The 14,220-nt window shown below is 41.2% G+C and overlaps 1 protein-coding gene across 1 annotated transcript in view; it reads left to right on the top strand.

Annotated features, from left to right (window-relative positions):
- Positions 1–14,220, top strand: part of LOC115630547 (neural-cadherin) — a 154,607-nt gene that overhangs the window by 37,627 nt on the left and 102,760 nt on the right. Inside the window, exons 3-8 of the mRNA XM_030527156.1 lie at positions 6,235–6,685; positions 7,068–7,284; positions 7,352–8,137; positions 8,351–8,584; positions 8,650–8,841; positions 11,078–11,268. Coding sequence (XP_030383016.1) covers positions 6,235–6,685; positions 7,068–7,284; positions 7,352–8,137; positions 8,351–8,584; positions 8,650–8,841; positions 11,078–11,268 — 2,071 coding nt within the window. The remainder of the gene's footprint in view (positions 1–6,234; positions 6,686–7,067; positions 7,285–7,351; positions 8,138–8,350; positions 8,585–8,649; positions 8,842–11,077; positions 11,269–14,220) is intronic.

Here is a 14,220-nt window from a genome sequence, read left to right as displayed (position 1 = left end):
CAATTTCGTATTATGGTGTAGCTACAAAACGGAGCCGTTTAAAATTGCTGGCTTTATCACTCTACAGCGAACACTATCAGTGACGGTCTTCGAGTGGAAATGTGACACCTACTAAAGTAAAAGTCTTTATGGCGTTGCGAGCGACGACGACGAGGCGCAGAGTACAGAAGCCGTAACATTATCCGCATCTTCAACTGACAATTTGCTGCAATGGCACGCAGCAGAGGCTGCAGATAAGGCGACAAACAGCTTAGCCCGGCCCATACTCAATTGTAGACTCTTTGTGTGCTGCCAGCTGTCGCATAACTTTGCATTCAAAAGCAGAGCCACACACTGCAGCCTCAAATTGAGCTTCGGGCCCAGTACCAGTACCAGTCCCACTACCAGTCGCAGTTTCAAGCTCAGCTGCATCTGCAGTGGCCGCCTGCCTCTGCAGTCTTCAAGTGGCTGCCTAGGGAGTACGAGTAGCAAGACCCGTTGTGGCTGCTACTGCCTGTCGGCTGCAAGGTGTTACTTCATTTGCGTGCCTGTTAAGTGGCTCAATAAACGGCATCTCAAGCCGAGGACTGCACGCTGCGCTGGTCTGAGCTTTGCCTTCTCATACCATATGTCTGAGTTACGTTAATTGCCGCCAGATCTTGCAAATATTTTCAGCCAACTGTCGTTTGTCGCCTGCCATTCCGCTGATTTGCAGTGACAAATTTGTTTGGCGTCAAAACTTTTAATTAAGTTGTGCTCACAGGATGGACGCGCATTTGCTGAACAGGTTTCGAAAAGCAAAACGGCAAAATTATGATGTGGAAAGTTAAGTTTTATTCGCAGCTTTCGAATTATAAACAGTTCCCAGAAATATTAATTGTTATCGGTTAAATGTAGCTAAAACAGCAGGAGACTACGCTGAAAAATTTCTCATCATTACTAACTGTACAGAAATCACTCACAAATTTCAATACTCAATAACATTGATTTCCAGAAATTGTAGACGGCATTTGTTCAGCATTCGACGCTTTAAAATAATGAGAAGTACTAACCAATTAGTTTCGCAATTCAAATGTATAAATGTTATGCATTTTGTTTACTTTCTTATAATTCAAGATACTTGTAGTTAGTTTTTCATTGTGATCATTATTAAAAACTAGACTACTTTTATGGGTAATAAATTACAATTACGAATTAATTAATTATATTAAATACATTTTTGTAAGAAATCAAAATCTTTTAGATCATAAATTTCATATTGAAAATGGGTATAAAGACAAGAATTTACACAACTCTCCTTCCTCAGTGAATAACAATTTATCTGAATTATTACCCAACTTTCGACCCATCCACTTCTCTTTTTTGTCCGTCTAAAGACAACTTAAAAATACTGCATTTACAATTCCACAATATCTTCATTAATTCATGCATTTAACTCTGAAATAGCGCCATTTGAATTTATTTCATGATAATAATTCATATTATTTTTTAAGTTAAGCTTAAGGCCACGTCGCTATAGCTTATCTGATTTTGATTACCTTTATGCTGTTAATAATAATTAATACATTAAATAAAAAAAGAAAAAATTTTTATACAATTACTTATTCAATAATTGCTTTCGAAAACATAAGAAATGGTTAAAGTTTATAAGCGTGGACTGCTTTTAAAAATTTAACACGGGGCGCTTTACTCAGTTATTCAGAGTAGAGATATTTTTATGTTCTGGTGATATGTTTGTTCTTTCTGGCTGAGTTTGCACAAAGAACCTTCCTTCATGTTTAATATTTGGCTTAAAGAAGTCTTTGTTATGAGCTCCACCAAGGTATGCCAATACCAATAGTCCATAAGAAAGAAAACCCATCAGCTTGCGCTTCACAAAATATTACGAGCATAATACTTGTATGTTCGCTCCCTGCAGTGAAGAATACAATGTAACTCAGACATACATTTATATGTACATATATTTGTGATTGTGTGTGTGTGTGTGTGTGTGTGTTTGTCCTCATATTTGCACGATTTTATCATCGAAATAAAGAAATTCATTTTCGAAAAAACGCAACTTGTATAGCAAGCAAAAGTTTCGACTTGACTGCATTTTAATCAAGCGAGTGAGTGGGTTTCGACTTGCGATCCTGCATTTGCTGAAATATGTCTCTCTGCGTTTTCGGTGGCTTCTTGATTATGCCCGGACACGAGAAGGAATTGTTTGTGTGTGGTCTGAGGGTTGATTGGGGGCAGCTGGCAGCCATTTCTGCAAACCTCCCCCTCTCCCCAACCCACCCACCAAAAGGGCAATAGTCGCTCGGCTATGCTGTTTTTATATTGAACAAAATGTATGTCCAAAATAAAAGTAAATATTGGTGGATTTTTGAAAAAGTGGTTTTAGTGACAATGTTGTTTTGAAACTTTTGTTGTGTCAGACACGCAGACAAGCATTGTACTCTGCTTTTGGATTATGATTTCTTTATGACATTTCGCTTCATCTTAGCTTACCCTTAAGGCGTGCAGTTATGTTCACGCCTTCTATTATATCAGCTCTACTCGTATGCGTAGTGCCCCTTTATATGGCTAGTGCCAATTTCTTATCAAAATTGCCAGACGCAGCAGCCATATACTGAGAAAAGTACGCCCACGCGTGCCACAGAAGACCATTGAAGAGTCAAAACCGAGAAACATAATCACTGTCAAGGGACGCTTTCAAGCTCATCAGCATTGTCATCATAAGCAGCTTGCTTGTGGCACGAAGGGTGGCAGTAGTAGAGGAGGGTCTTAGGAGGGCTAAGTCGCGTCAACTACAACCCGCCGTGGCTGCCCGCCTTTGTGTAGCGTTTGCATTGCACTTCAGCATTCGAGACAAACAATGAAAGCCTTTTGGGAGTAACACGAGGTTGCTATTAGAGGGAAGCTGGCGGAGCGATTGGCAGCGGGAGGGTGTAAGTTGAGGGCAAGAAAACAACGGAAATGCTGCTGCATTTTTTGCCGATTTCGGAGTAGAGTTACAACAAGTGCAAAGAAGCTGAGAAAACAAAGCCTAAGGGGCGAGGTGCGAGGTGTGAGGCGAGGTGTGAGGACGGCTGACGACGCAGCCGCCTAGAAGTAGACAAACAAAGATGCTTATTGTTTCAATGGATTTAGTAGCACGCGGACAAGAGTTGAGCAGACAAGGCGCTCGAACAAAGTAGTAGAGGCTGCAGCTCAGACGCGGATGAGTGGGCGTGACATTATGTTGTTTTGGGGTTGCTTTCCAGCCCATGTGGTGAGCTGTTTTTCTTCTTCATGAGTGTTGCGTCTCGACTCGTCCCTTTCCGTCCCCCACCCAAAAGACCTTTAAGTGGGTGCCAACTTGAACTTTTTCAAGTTATTTTACACTGCGTGTGTGTATGTGTCTTGCCTTCTTAAGATACGGAAATGCTGCTGAAGTAAGTTCCAATATGTTGCCGCAATGTCTGAGAAAATTGAATTTGGAACGAAAATTGCTCGTCACAATTTTTTATACACTGGCTGGCGCATTCATCTTATTTACATGTTTTATTTATTATATTGTGCGTATTTTAAGGACATATAAACAAGAATTCATTTGCTGGTGCAGATAATTGTGCGCGTGATAAAAAATTCTCTCCCTCTCGCGCAGCTCATGATCTCACAAATCATGCCTCTTTTGATCGGTCATAGTTGGGTCGTAGATATTTTTCAGTATTTTGTTTTGCCATTTCTTAAAATAAATACAACTATTAAAATATTTGTAATATTTATTAGGGACAACGGATTTTCAACAATAGCGGAATTATTATTAATATTTGTACTTATATAAACCGCATATGGATATGTTTATAAATTATTTTTCATATAGATAAAAATGTAATTTCTGTGGCAATATTTAAAATCCTGTGTCTGACGCTGTCATGTTTCGTGGCGATTTGATAAACAGAATTTTTGGGGTTTTATAATTTTTTTAAAAGTATTTTTCGAATTTTATTCCATGTTGTTTTTTTTTCGTTTCAATATGAATCAAATGAATTCAGTTTATAGTCCAATAAAAATATCTATTGAGGCATAAAAACAATAAAGTAAATATAATACATTTATGCATGGAAAGCCGATAAGTCCAAGTTGTGTGGAGAACGAAAGGCGTCCCAAAGCTACCTTTTTTTAGTCGCGCAGCAGCGCCAGCCTAGTACCCTATATTTGTTTAAATATAAAGTAATCAAGGCAACTTTTTTCTTTAATTTAAGAATATGCTCTCCTGCTTTCAGTTTTGAATTTTGTAATGTAAACAATTTAAATTTGGTTTATTGATTCGTCAGTATCTCTAATTAATGCTTCTGTGGCTGGCTCGAACTTGAGCACTTAGTAGGTAATGCTCTAGCATACATTTTAATTAGTAGGACCTATCCCGGTGCCGAGTTTGAATTGAAGCGTCTGCTTGAAGTCTTCCTTGTAACCACAATACTGCTCCTTCGTGCGTTGTCGCCACGGATATCCGTATGCCAGCTTCCTCAAACGAGCGTGGTCATTGTAGAATGTTTCACATTATTATTGGATTTTCAACAGTTCCCGTTTTACCTGCCACGCACACAATCCAACCGTCGAATAATAAAGTAATCCCTGATTCTAGAGTTCACTCTCTTCGTTGCATTCTATGCAATCTGCTGGCCAACCTTTTCTCATCTTTAGTCGTGGCTTTTCGGCAGCTTCAGCCATGGCATGCAGATAGCAAGTTGTCGGCAATTGTTAGCGTCCGTTGCCTTTACCCTAAAGAAAGGGGTGTGTGGCAAGGAGGTGGCACTGCACTTGCCGAGTCCCCTCCTGCCTGGTATCTGCTTCCTAGCTGCCTGCCTGCCTGCCTGCCTGCCTGCCTGCCTGTTTACAATTTACTGAGCTGCACTTGAGAAATTACACATGCTTCTGGCTCCCCCTTTCTTTTCCTTTATCGCACTCAAATTTCCAGTTAGTCCTGCCATGGGGGGTGACTGCAAGTAAATCGTCTGTCTTATTTGTCTACTACTGCACACATTTTTAATAAGTGTAAACGCCGTGCTTGCGGATCGTACTTTGGGTCGGGCCTGGCTCTGGCTCTGGCTTTGGCCATGGGCTGAGCAGAGAGATGGGAGCTTGGGTGGATATGGGCATGGGGTGCGTCTCTTTGTACGTTTGCGTTGTTTGCGCTAACCAACAGGCAGCAACAACAGCAACAGCAATAACAAGAACGACATGATTGGTATTTTCCGGTGCAGACATTTGCAAAGGTAGCTCTAAACACAAAGGCGGCGCCCCTTGCATTTTTCTGTGCGGCCAACTGCGAAGCCGTTGCTGCTTGCCTGGCTGGACTGTTGCAGAGTCTATCGATTTTTTCTCTCATTTCTGCTGCCCGGCTGTTTTTAGAATTTTTGCAAAATTATATGACAACTTTTAGTTGAAACTGCGCCTTTTGTGGCAAGCTTTAACTATTTTAGTTGCTTTTTTTTTCAGTGCAAAGCAAAATATTTTATAACATTGCCACAAGGTTGTCGTTCAAGAAGTCCAAGCAGAAAATAACCACCTTCCTAGTAAGCCTAACTAACCCTGAAATAAGTTTCGGGAATTACTAGATATTGACGAAAATGTAGAGGCAACATGGCTGGATTTCCTGCTGCTGCAAATGGCCCAACAAAATAACCCACTGCAAGGTTTACTAGAAGGTTAAATCCAGTGTTTGTTAGGCAATAAGGCTTCTGATTGCCAGGGTTATCCTGGAGGTTAGACAAGATGCGCGAAAATCTGAAATTTCTATTATTACAATTCTTCTTCAACTGCCGCACTTTCAGTTATTTAGTAGGCACTACCTCTAGGCCAAGTCCGGCTTCCCTCTTGTTCACTTAACTCTTTGTCCACATTACTGGATATAGTTTTTATGATTAAGGCTTCCAACTGCCGCCTGCACTCCAACTCCCTCCCCCATGTATTTTCGGGTGTGAAACGTGGCCGTGCCGACCCCTGTATCTCTTTTCCAGCTCATTGCATGCAAAGGGGCTGAGGTGTAATTCAAGAGCTTTAAATTACACGTCCTGCGAACTCAGAAGTTATGTTTGTGTGCAGGAATGGGGGTCAGCCTGGTATCTGTCTGCTATTAGTTTTTGAAAGGAAAACACTTCTCTACAAGTAGTGCTGTATTGTTTCAATGCTAATGTGAAAAACTAAACGTTTGCAGCTGCAACAACTTCTGCTCATGAATATGTATGTTTTGCTAACCCCCGCCTCTCTCCATCTACATTGCAGCTGGAATCAAGTACACGGACAACCAGCGTGTCATCATATTGGTCAAGGATGTGAACGACGAGCCCCCCTACTTTATAAACCGCCCGCTGCCTATGCAAGCGGTGGTGCAGTTGAACGCGCCACCCAATACGCCCGTCTTCACGCTTCAGGCCCGCGATCCGGACACGGATCACAACATACATTACTTCATAGTACGCGATCGAACGGGTGGGCGCTTCGAGGTCGACGAACGCTCAGGAGTGGTGCGCACGCGCGGCACAGATCTCTTCCAGCTGGACATGGAATATGTTCTGTATGTGAAGGCCGAGGATCAGAACGGCAAGGTCGACGACCGTCGCTATCAGAGCACGCCCGAGGAGCGGCTGTCCATTGTGGGTGGCAAGCGAGCTCCACAGTTCTACATGCCCAGCTACGAGGCCGAGATACCCGAGAATCAGAAAAAGGACTCCGAGTAAGTACAAGAACAAAATCAATCAAGTAAAGGAAAGCGTGTGGGTGCGTGGCAGGGGAATTGAAAACGAAAAACAAATAAATGCAAATTAGTGGCTGCCAATAAAAGTTATGCATAACAAGGAGAATGGAGAGAAGTGAATTAGATTGTCACAATGTGTGGTTGTCCTGCTGTCCTGCTGTCCTGCTGTCCCGCTGTCCATTACAGTTGCGCTGGCTCATTGAAATTCTAATAGGAGGATAACTGTCAAAAGGCAGTCGAGCAAGTAGCACGAAAATGGAAAGTTGAAATGGATGTAACGCAGTATATGCATTCATTTGATTCTCTACGAGTCCTCTTTATCACTCACTATATTCCTTTCATTCGATTTTCTGTCTTGCAGCATCATCTCGGTGAAAGCCAAGTCCTTTGCGGACCGTGAGATACGCTACACACTCAAGGCGCAGGGCCAGGGTGCTGGTACTTTCAACATCGGACCCTCGTCGGGCATTGTCAAGCTGGCCAAGGAGCTAGATTTTGAGGACTTGCGACAGCCGCACGTCTACTCACTGATTGTGACGGCCACCGAGGACTCGGGTGGCTTCTCAACATCCGTCGAGGTAACTAAACAATGCAGACCCCCCTCCCCTGTAGCTCAGTTACTCATACTCCATATCCATCCCTCAGCTCACCATACGCGTGACCGACGTCAACGACAATGCGCCCAAGTTCGAGCTGCCCGACTATCAGGCCCACAATGTGGACGAGGACATGCCGCTGGGCACGAGCATTCTGCGCGTCAAGGCCATGGATGCGGATTCGGGCGCCAATGCCGAGATCGAATATTTGGTCTCCGACGATCACTTTGCAGTCGACTCGAATGGCATTATTGTGAACAACAAACAGCTGGATGCGGACAACAACAATGCCTACTACGAGTTCATAGTCACGGCTAAGGATAAGGGGGATCCACCAAAATCGGGCACCGCCACCGTGCGCGTCTACACCAAGAACAAGAACGATGAGGAGCCCAAGTTCTCTCAGCAGGTCTATACGCCGAATGTGGACGAGAATGCCGGACCTAACACACTGGTCACCACTGTTGTGGCTTCCGACAAGGACGGCGACAATGTGCGTTTTGGTTTCGTCGGTGGCGGCACCTCCTCGGGCCAGTTTGTCATCGAGGACATCACTGGTGTCATTCGGCTGCACAACAAGGCCATCTCCCTGGATCGCGACAAGTACGAGCTGAACGTGACGGCCATGGACGATGGCTCCTGCTGCGTCAATGGCGATCAGACCATACATACCTCCACGGCCGTAGTGGTTGTTTTCATCACGGACGTCAACGACAACAAGCCCGTGTTCAAGGACTGCGGCACCTACTATCCCAAGGTGGAGGAGGGCGCGCCCAACGGCAGCCCAGTGATTAAGGTGGTGGCCACCGATGAGGACAAGGGTGTCAACGGACAGGTGAGTCTCGTTTGCAACGCATGTGCGCGCAATTAATTATTCCGATTTGGCCGAATGACCAGACCAGTCGTGCATGTTTCGAAGGCAGGTTCAATGCACTCGGCTCTGCGTGCAACCGCATGTTGATGCGATGATTATGAGGCGTCGCGAAGAGGGTGTTGCTGCGAGTGTCAAACTACATGCTTATGACTTCTTTTCACGCTTCTCCTTCAGGTCAAATACTCTATTGTCCAACAACCCAATCAGAAGGGCACCAAATTCACTGTCGACGAGGAGACCGGCGAAGTCTCGACCAACAAAGTGTTCGACCGCGAGGGCGACGATGGAAAATTCGTCTCGGTCACCGTCAAGGCTACAGATCAGGGTGATCCCAGTCTGGAGGGCGTGTGCTCCTTTACTGTGGAAATCACAGATGTCAACGACAATCCGCCACTATTCGATCGTCAGGTGAGCCACCGAAGTCTCCGCTTAAAGTGTTACTTCTGCTTATGGGAAATTGTTGTTGCTTTCAGAAATATGTGGAGAATGTGAAACAGGACGCCAGCATTGGAACAAATATTCTGCGCGTCTCGGCCTCAGACGAGGATGCCGATAACAATGGCGCCATTGTCTATAGCCTGAGCGCCCCATTCAATCCCAACGACTTGGAATACTTCGACATACAAGCAGAGTCCGGCTGGATTGTGCTCAAGAAGCCGCTTGACGTAAGTGTTTGCTTTTCAAGTGTTCTTGTGCTCTACCCATTTCTTCAGGCCCTCTTTTACGTTCGACCACCCCAACTAACAGAGTTTAATTATTTCATTTCGATATTTTGAAACAACTATTCTTTTGTTATTACTAACATTCTAAGAGGAGCGCTTAGCGCCAACGATGTTAAGCAATCTGCGGCTTATGTGCATTGATAAATATACTATAGTTATTGATTTGAGTTACGTCTTGATTTCGTTTGAACTGCACCTTACTTTTGTTTATAACTAAGTCTAGTCATACTTTGGCTGTGGCATAGGTGTGTGCCAGTTTTTGTTTAACACAGGCCATTAGTACGAGTATAATAATTGAACACGAATTGACTTCTTGAGGAAGCAGTGCAAGTTTTTTGGCCACAACCTGAGTATTGTGTCTCTTCTTTATGCCTTTTCATTTCCATATTTCCATATACTTCCATATATGTGTACTTAAACTCTTCATTTTTGTTTAGTTTATAGTGCGTAATGACGACGAAATCGAAACAATTGGCTCAACTAAACAAATACTTACAAAATGCCAAGCGAATTGATTTTTAACATTTTTTGAAACAATCGAATCAAACAACTAACACATCTGTAACACGTGTGTAGGACCAGACTTAGGTCCAGCTTGGGATACGGGAATGTTACGAGGAACTTAACCGCCTGCCTGAGCTTTTATCAATTTTTTTGTTTTGGTGTTAGGTCTTAGGCTTAAGCAAACCCATAATGTCAAAAAAAGAAACACATACTCGCAAGAAAGCGCATAACGATCACGCCTATTTTTGAGCATCGTTGTCAATTTTTGCCAATCAAATAAACTGAACTAAGCTGCAGTATTTGATGGAAAATGCAACCAAAAACTTTGATTTATATATTTATTTTCTTTTTAAATGTAGCCCCCACTTTGTGTGACATTTTAGTTAAACCTGAAACTCCATAAACCCAAAACCAAAGCCTAGGGAAAGAACAAAAAGAAAATACCGCCACAACTTTTTGTCGAGACTATGCCAATTTTTGAAGGTCTCTCTCCAACTGGCACCTTCTTTTTATATAGAAAACTAATTTTGATGTGTATATTTTGTGCGCCTTTTTGCATGACCACGAAAAATGCGGCAATCTAAGCATAAGTTTACGTAGTAACGTAAATACTTTATTTAACTGCACCATTAATTGTATGATTTGCATAATTTACTTGCTTTACTATTTTCATGTGAGAGGGGAGGGCAGCAGCGATTGTTTAGTTTTTAATTTCCCATTTATATTTACATATACATTCAATTATGGTACGACCGATTACGATATCAACACTGCAGGGTTGCTATCCTGTAAGTAAACGATTCTCTCCCACTCTATGAAGTGTTTTGTGTAACGCTGTTTCTGTGCTAACCCAGCAATTGCCTCCTGGCAGCCAACTAGAAATAGAAAGCGCACTCAGACTGTAAGCTAACATCGAGCAGGAACTAACTAGTTGTCCAGGACTATTTCATGTTGTAAATAACCACCGTATGGTGCTGATAACTGTCAGACCAGCCCCTTCAATATGCCATACATCATGCATACTCGTATTTCATGAACGACTTCTCAGTCTCAGTCTGATTTATCGTACCACCAACATATAGTATTGGTCTATCCAGATGCTGTCACAAGTAGTCTCGTCAAAATTCCCCCATTATACTACATAGTGTACTATGTATATGCATATATATTTGTCTAACAATCGTAAACTATCCACCTAACCGTACCAATTATCTCACCACTAACTCTTTACCTCCCAAGAACCATCCTAAAGATATTGAATTTCCTTTGTTGTCCAATCTAATGTGAAATATTTTACTTGATTTATTATTATTTCATATACATATGAACTAATCAACTTATTAAATTAATAATAATAATGATAATTATTAAAAAAAAACAACAACGATGCCAACAATAACGTAATCGTAATCGTGACGTAACGTAACACATATCGTGAAACCAATACACAAACCATCGTACCCACCCAACTAACTAACATACAATACACAAATGTAAAAACGTGCGTGCTATGCTTGCTTATATGGGTTCGGGCATTGACTACTGCTTTGCGAATGTTATCCCATGCAACAACCCACGCTGTTAACGTTAATGGCTAACATAATGCTGTGAAAAATGACCATCTCTCAAAACCTTTACTCACACACACACCATATACTCGAACCCCAATCAACAGCGCGATCGCTACCGCTTACGAGTCCGAGCCTCGGATCGCGGTGATCCGCCCTCGTATGCCGACGTTGATGTCGAGCTAGATGTCGTCGATCGCAATAACAAACCGCCTATTTGGGATAAGAATGTCTATGGTCCAATAAATATACGCGAGAATGTAACTGTGGGTACGGTTGTAACATCGGTTAAGGCAAGGTTTGTATAGCCATTACCCAACTACACATATACTACATACATACTTATAAATACTACTCACAACCACTACCATGTACATGAGAGTTACATACATACATACATACTATACATACATAATTAATATCTAACAGCCGAGAGTTTAACATTTAGTTAGATTTTTGACATGTACCAGCATTTTCGCTAACATACTCGTAACATACCGTTTAAGCTTCTTTGTATTTTTAACATAAACCAACTAGTCCTTGTCTTCTCTATCTCTCTTTCTGTTATAACAAAGCTACGATACTAAGTTTTTGTGGTGTATTCGTATATCGTAAAAGCTGAGAAGCTTAATCATTTTTTTGACACCGCCACCATCGCCGCCACCACCAACAACAACAAGAACAACAACAAACCGGACAGCAGCCAACTGTTGCACTTTTGTTGTGCTTTTCAGAAACGTTTAGAAGAATCCTTCAAATTTGACATTGGCATTGGATGTGCTGCTGTTGGTGTTTGTTTTAACACATTTTTTGTAGCCCCGTTGGGAGTGATGAGGGCGTTTTTGTATTTTGCTGCTATATCGAAGCTTTTATCGAAGCAATCCCTCCTGCCTTACACATCACCTCTATTGGATTTGCTCCCAATCTCCGACTTGAATAAAACCCATGAACGCCAAGAAACTGCTACACAACTGGCATAACGCTTTCCAAACGGGTATCGTTAGCTCCTGTAGGGTCCAATTGACTTACATTGGTGTTGGTTCTAATTTAAAGTCCGACTAATTATATGTATATATAGTATATACAAGGTTGCAGTTTATAGTCTTAAGCACTAGGAACAAAGGTAAATACTAAAAAACAAAAAAGCTTTCAAAAATGTTAAAAAGCAATAGTTGAAAATGAAACAAAAACGAACAAAAAATGAAAAAAAAAATCAACAACCTAGCAAATTATAAAATGTATGCTATGAACATTTTACGTATAAAATGCACAAACGCCCTTTTTGATTTACTTTCTATTTATACTTTGTGTTTTATGAGTATTTATAAAATGCTTTTGTATTTAATGGACTCTGCCTCATACTCGTATTGAAACAAAAGAACAATTTATTTACATATTTACTTAGAAATAAACAACTGTTTTTAGTTGCTCGAGAAAATAATCAGCGCCAGGCTGTTCCGTTTATTTTTGAAGGCTAGGGTCGAGACTTCGTTTTGTAAGGATATAAGTACAACAAAATAATTTGCACTGCATTGAAAACTGACATTTTTGAAGTAAAAAAGAGAAAAGAAAACTCTTCAATATTTATTACAATTTCGTTCTTACTGCTCACTGATGTGACAGTTGGTGTTGGTTTATATACTATTTTCTAAATTTTGATTTTGTAAAATGTTTTTCTATCATTTCCCCTTTCAATAGCAATTGTAACCGATTTTTTCTCACTTACATAAGAGTTCAAACTTCATATTTGATTTTTGCCTTTTTTATTTTCTAAACTCTACGAATCGAATGATGTGTCTGTCGTGTTTTTGCCACGCTTGCTTGCTTGATTTTGAAAACGAATGCGGGCAACAACAAATGCAATTTTTGAATATGTATGTAATACTATGTGCAGCGCGAGACATACAAATTAGAAGCCATGGCACAAGACAAGGGCTACCCGCCCCTGTCCCGTACTGTCGAAGTACAAATCGATGTGGTCGATCGTGCCAACAACCCACCCGTTTGGGATAATACCGTCTATGGGCCGATTTATGTCAAGGAAAATATGCCCGTGGGCGGCAAAGTCGTCTCGATCAAAGCCAGGTCTGTTCATTTAGTGCAACTTTAAATCGACAAACCGACAAATTCATATCAATTTTGCTTAGTTTCCTCACATACTCGTATAAGTACTTATGTAATCAATAAGTGTTTGTTTCATTTCACCTGCTACGTTTTCAGATTTTCAATTCCATAGGTGTTTGTTTTCATTACAAGTTAAACGCTTTTTCTTTACCTTTTGCCTTTGCATTTTTTTTTTCGGTGTTGTTCTTTTCTAGCTGCCTTGCCTTTAGATCTAAGCGAGTGTTTCAATGTTGTGAGTTCTGAATGTTGTTCTCAATAATTTATGCACCATATGCCGCCTCCTTATATCCCCAACAGGCCTTAATTATCAATCAATGTGTGATGATATGTCGAAAATAATGATTATGCGACTCTTTTTTTTTTATACCCAAATGCTCCCTTCTTCCTTATCATAAAGCTTCCATTGATCTCCTCTCTCATCTCTTACGCACCTCACCCTAAATGCACCATCAGCACTTCAGCACATGTAACAATCACTTTAGATGCCACTTTTAAGCTGCACATCCACACACAATGCACACCAATCTGTATCTAGTTGTAAGAAATAGAAGCCCTCATGGCCCTGCCATCCACATCGACCATTAAGTGTCACATGAGAATATGTGTTGGTTATTAAGTAAAATACAACAAGGAAAAGCTTTTTTCTTTCAAATATATATTATAGCTGTGCGGGTCCATCGCGCGAATACCAAAAAGCCTTAGCAATTTTAAGGAACCTCGAGATTACACATACGACGCGACCAATGCATTAGCAATATTAATCTTCTTCTGCATTGTTCCTATTTTCGTTTCCTCTTCAATTGCTTATCTTCGTTCACAAAATGACGTTGAAACTATTTTCCGATAAATGCTAGGAAATCAAAATAAAGAGTAGCATACCTTTAGGGGCAGCATAAGTGCCTCTGGCAATTGAAAAGCTATTCTTTTCATAAAATTAATTCAAAAGAAATGACACAAATTGTACTGGAAATTGACATTTGAAATAGCTAATTAACTCAGCATTTATATATTCGAGGGAGAACTTGCATGCAACTTTCTCATTTCCTTTCAATTATTTCTGTGTCAAAGGATTGCATGGATTTTGATCATTTGCTAATAAATATGTAAAGGAAAAATACAAAGAACG

This window comes from Scaptodrosophila lebanonensis, unplaced genomic scaffold (assembly GCF_003285725.1).
Source record: "Scaptodrosophila lebanonensis strain 11010-0011.00,11010-0021.00 unplaced genomic scaffold, SlebRS2 tig00001410-arrow-pilon, whole genome shotgun sequence".
In the NCBI taxonomy this organism is placed as follows: domain Eukaryota; kingdom Metazoa; phylum Arthropoda; class Insecta; order Diptera; family Drosophilidae; genus Scaptodrosophila; species Scaptodrosophila lebanonensis.
This window is presented reverse-complemented; position numbering and strand designations above follow the sequence as displayed.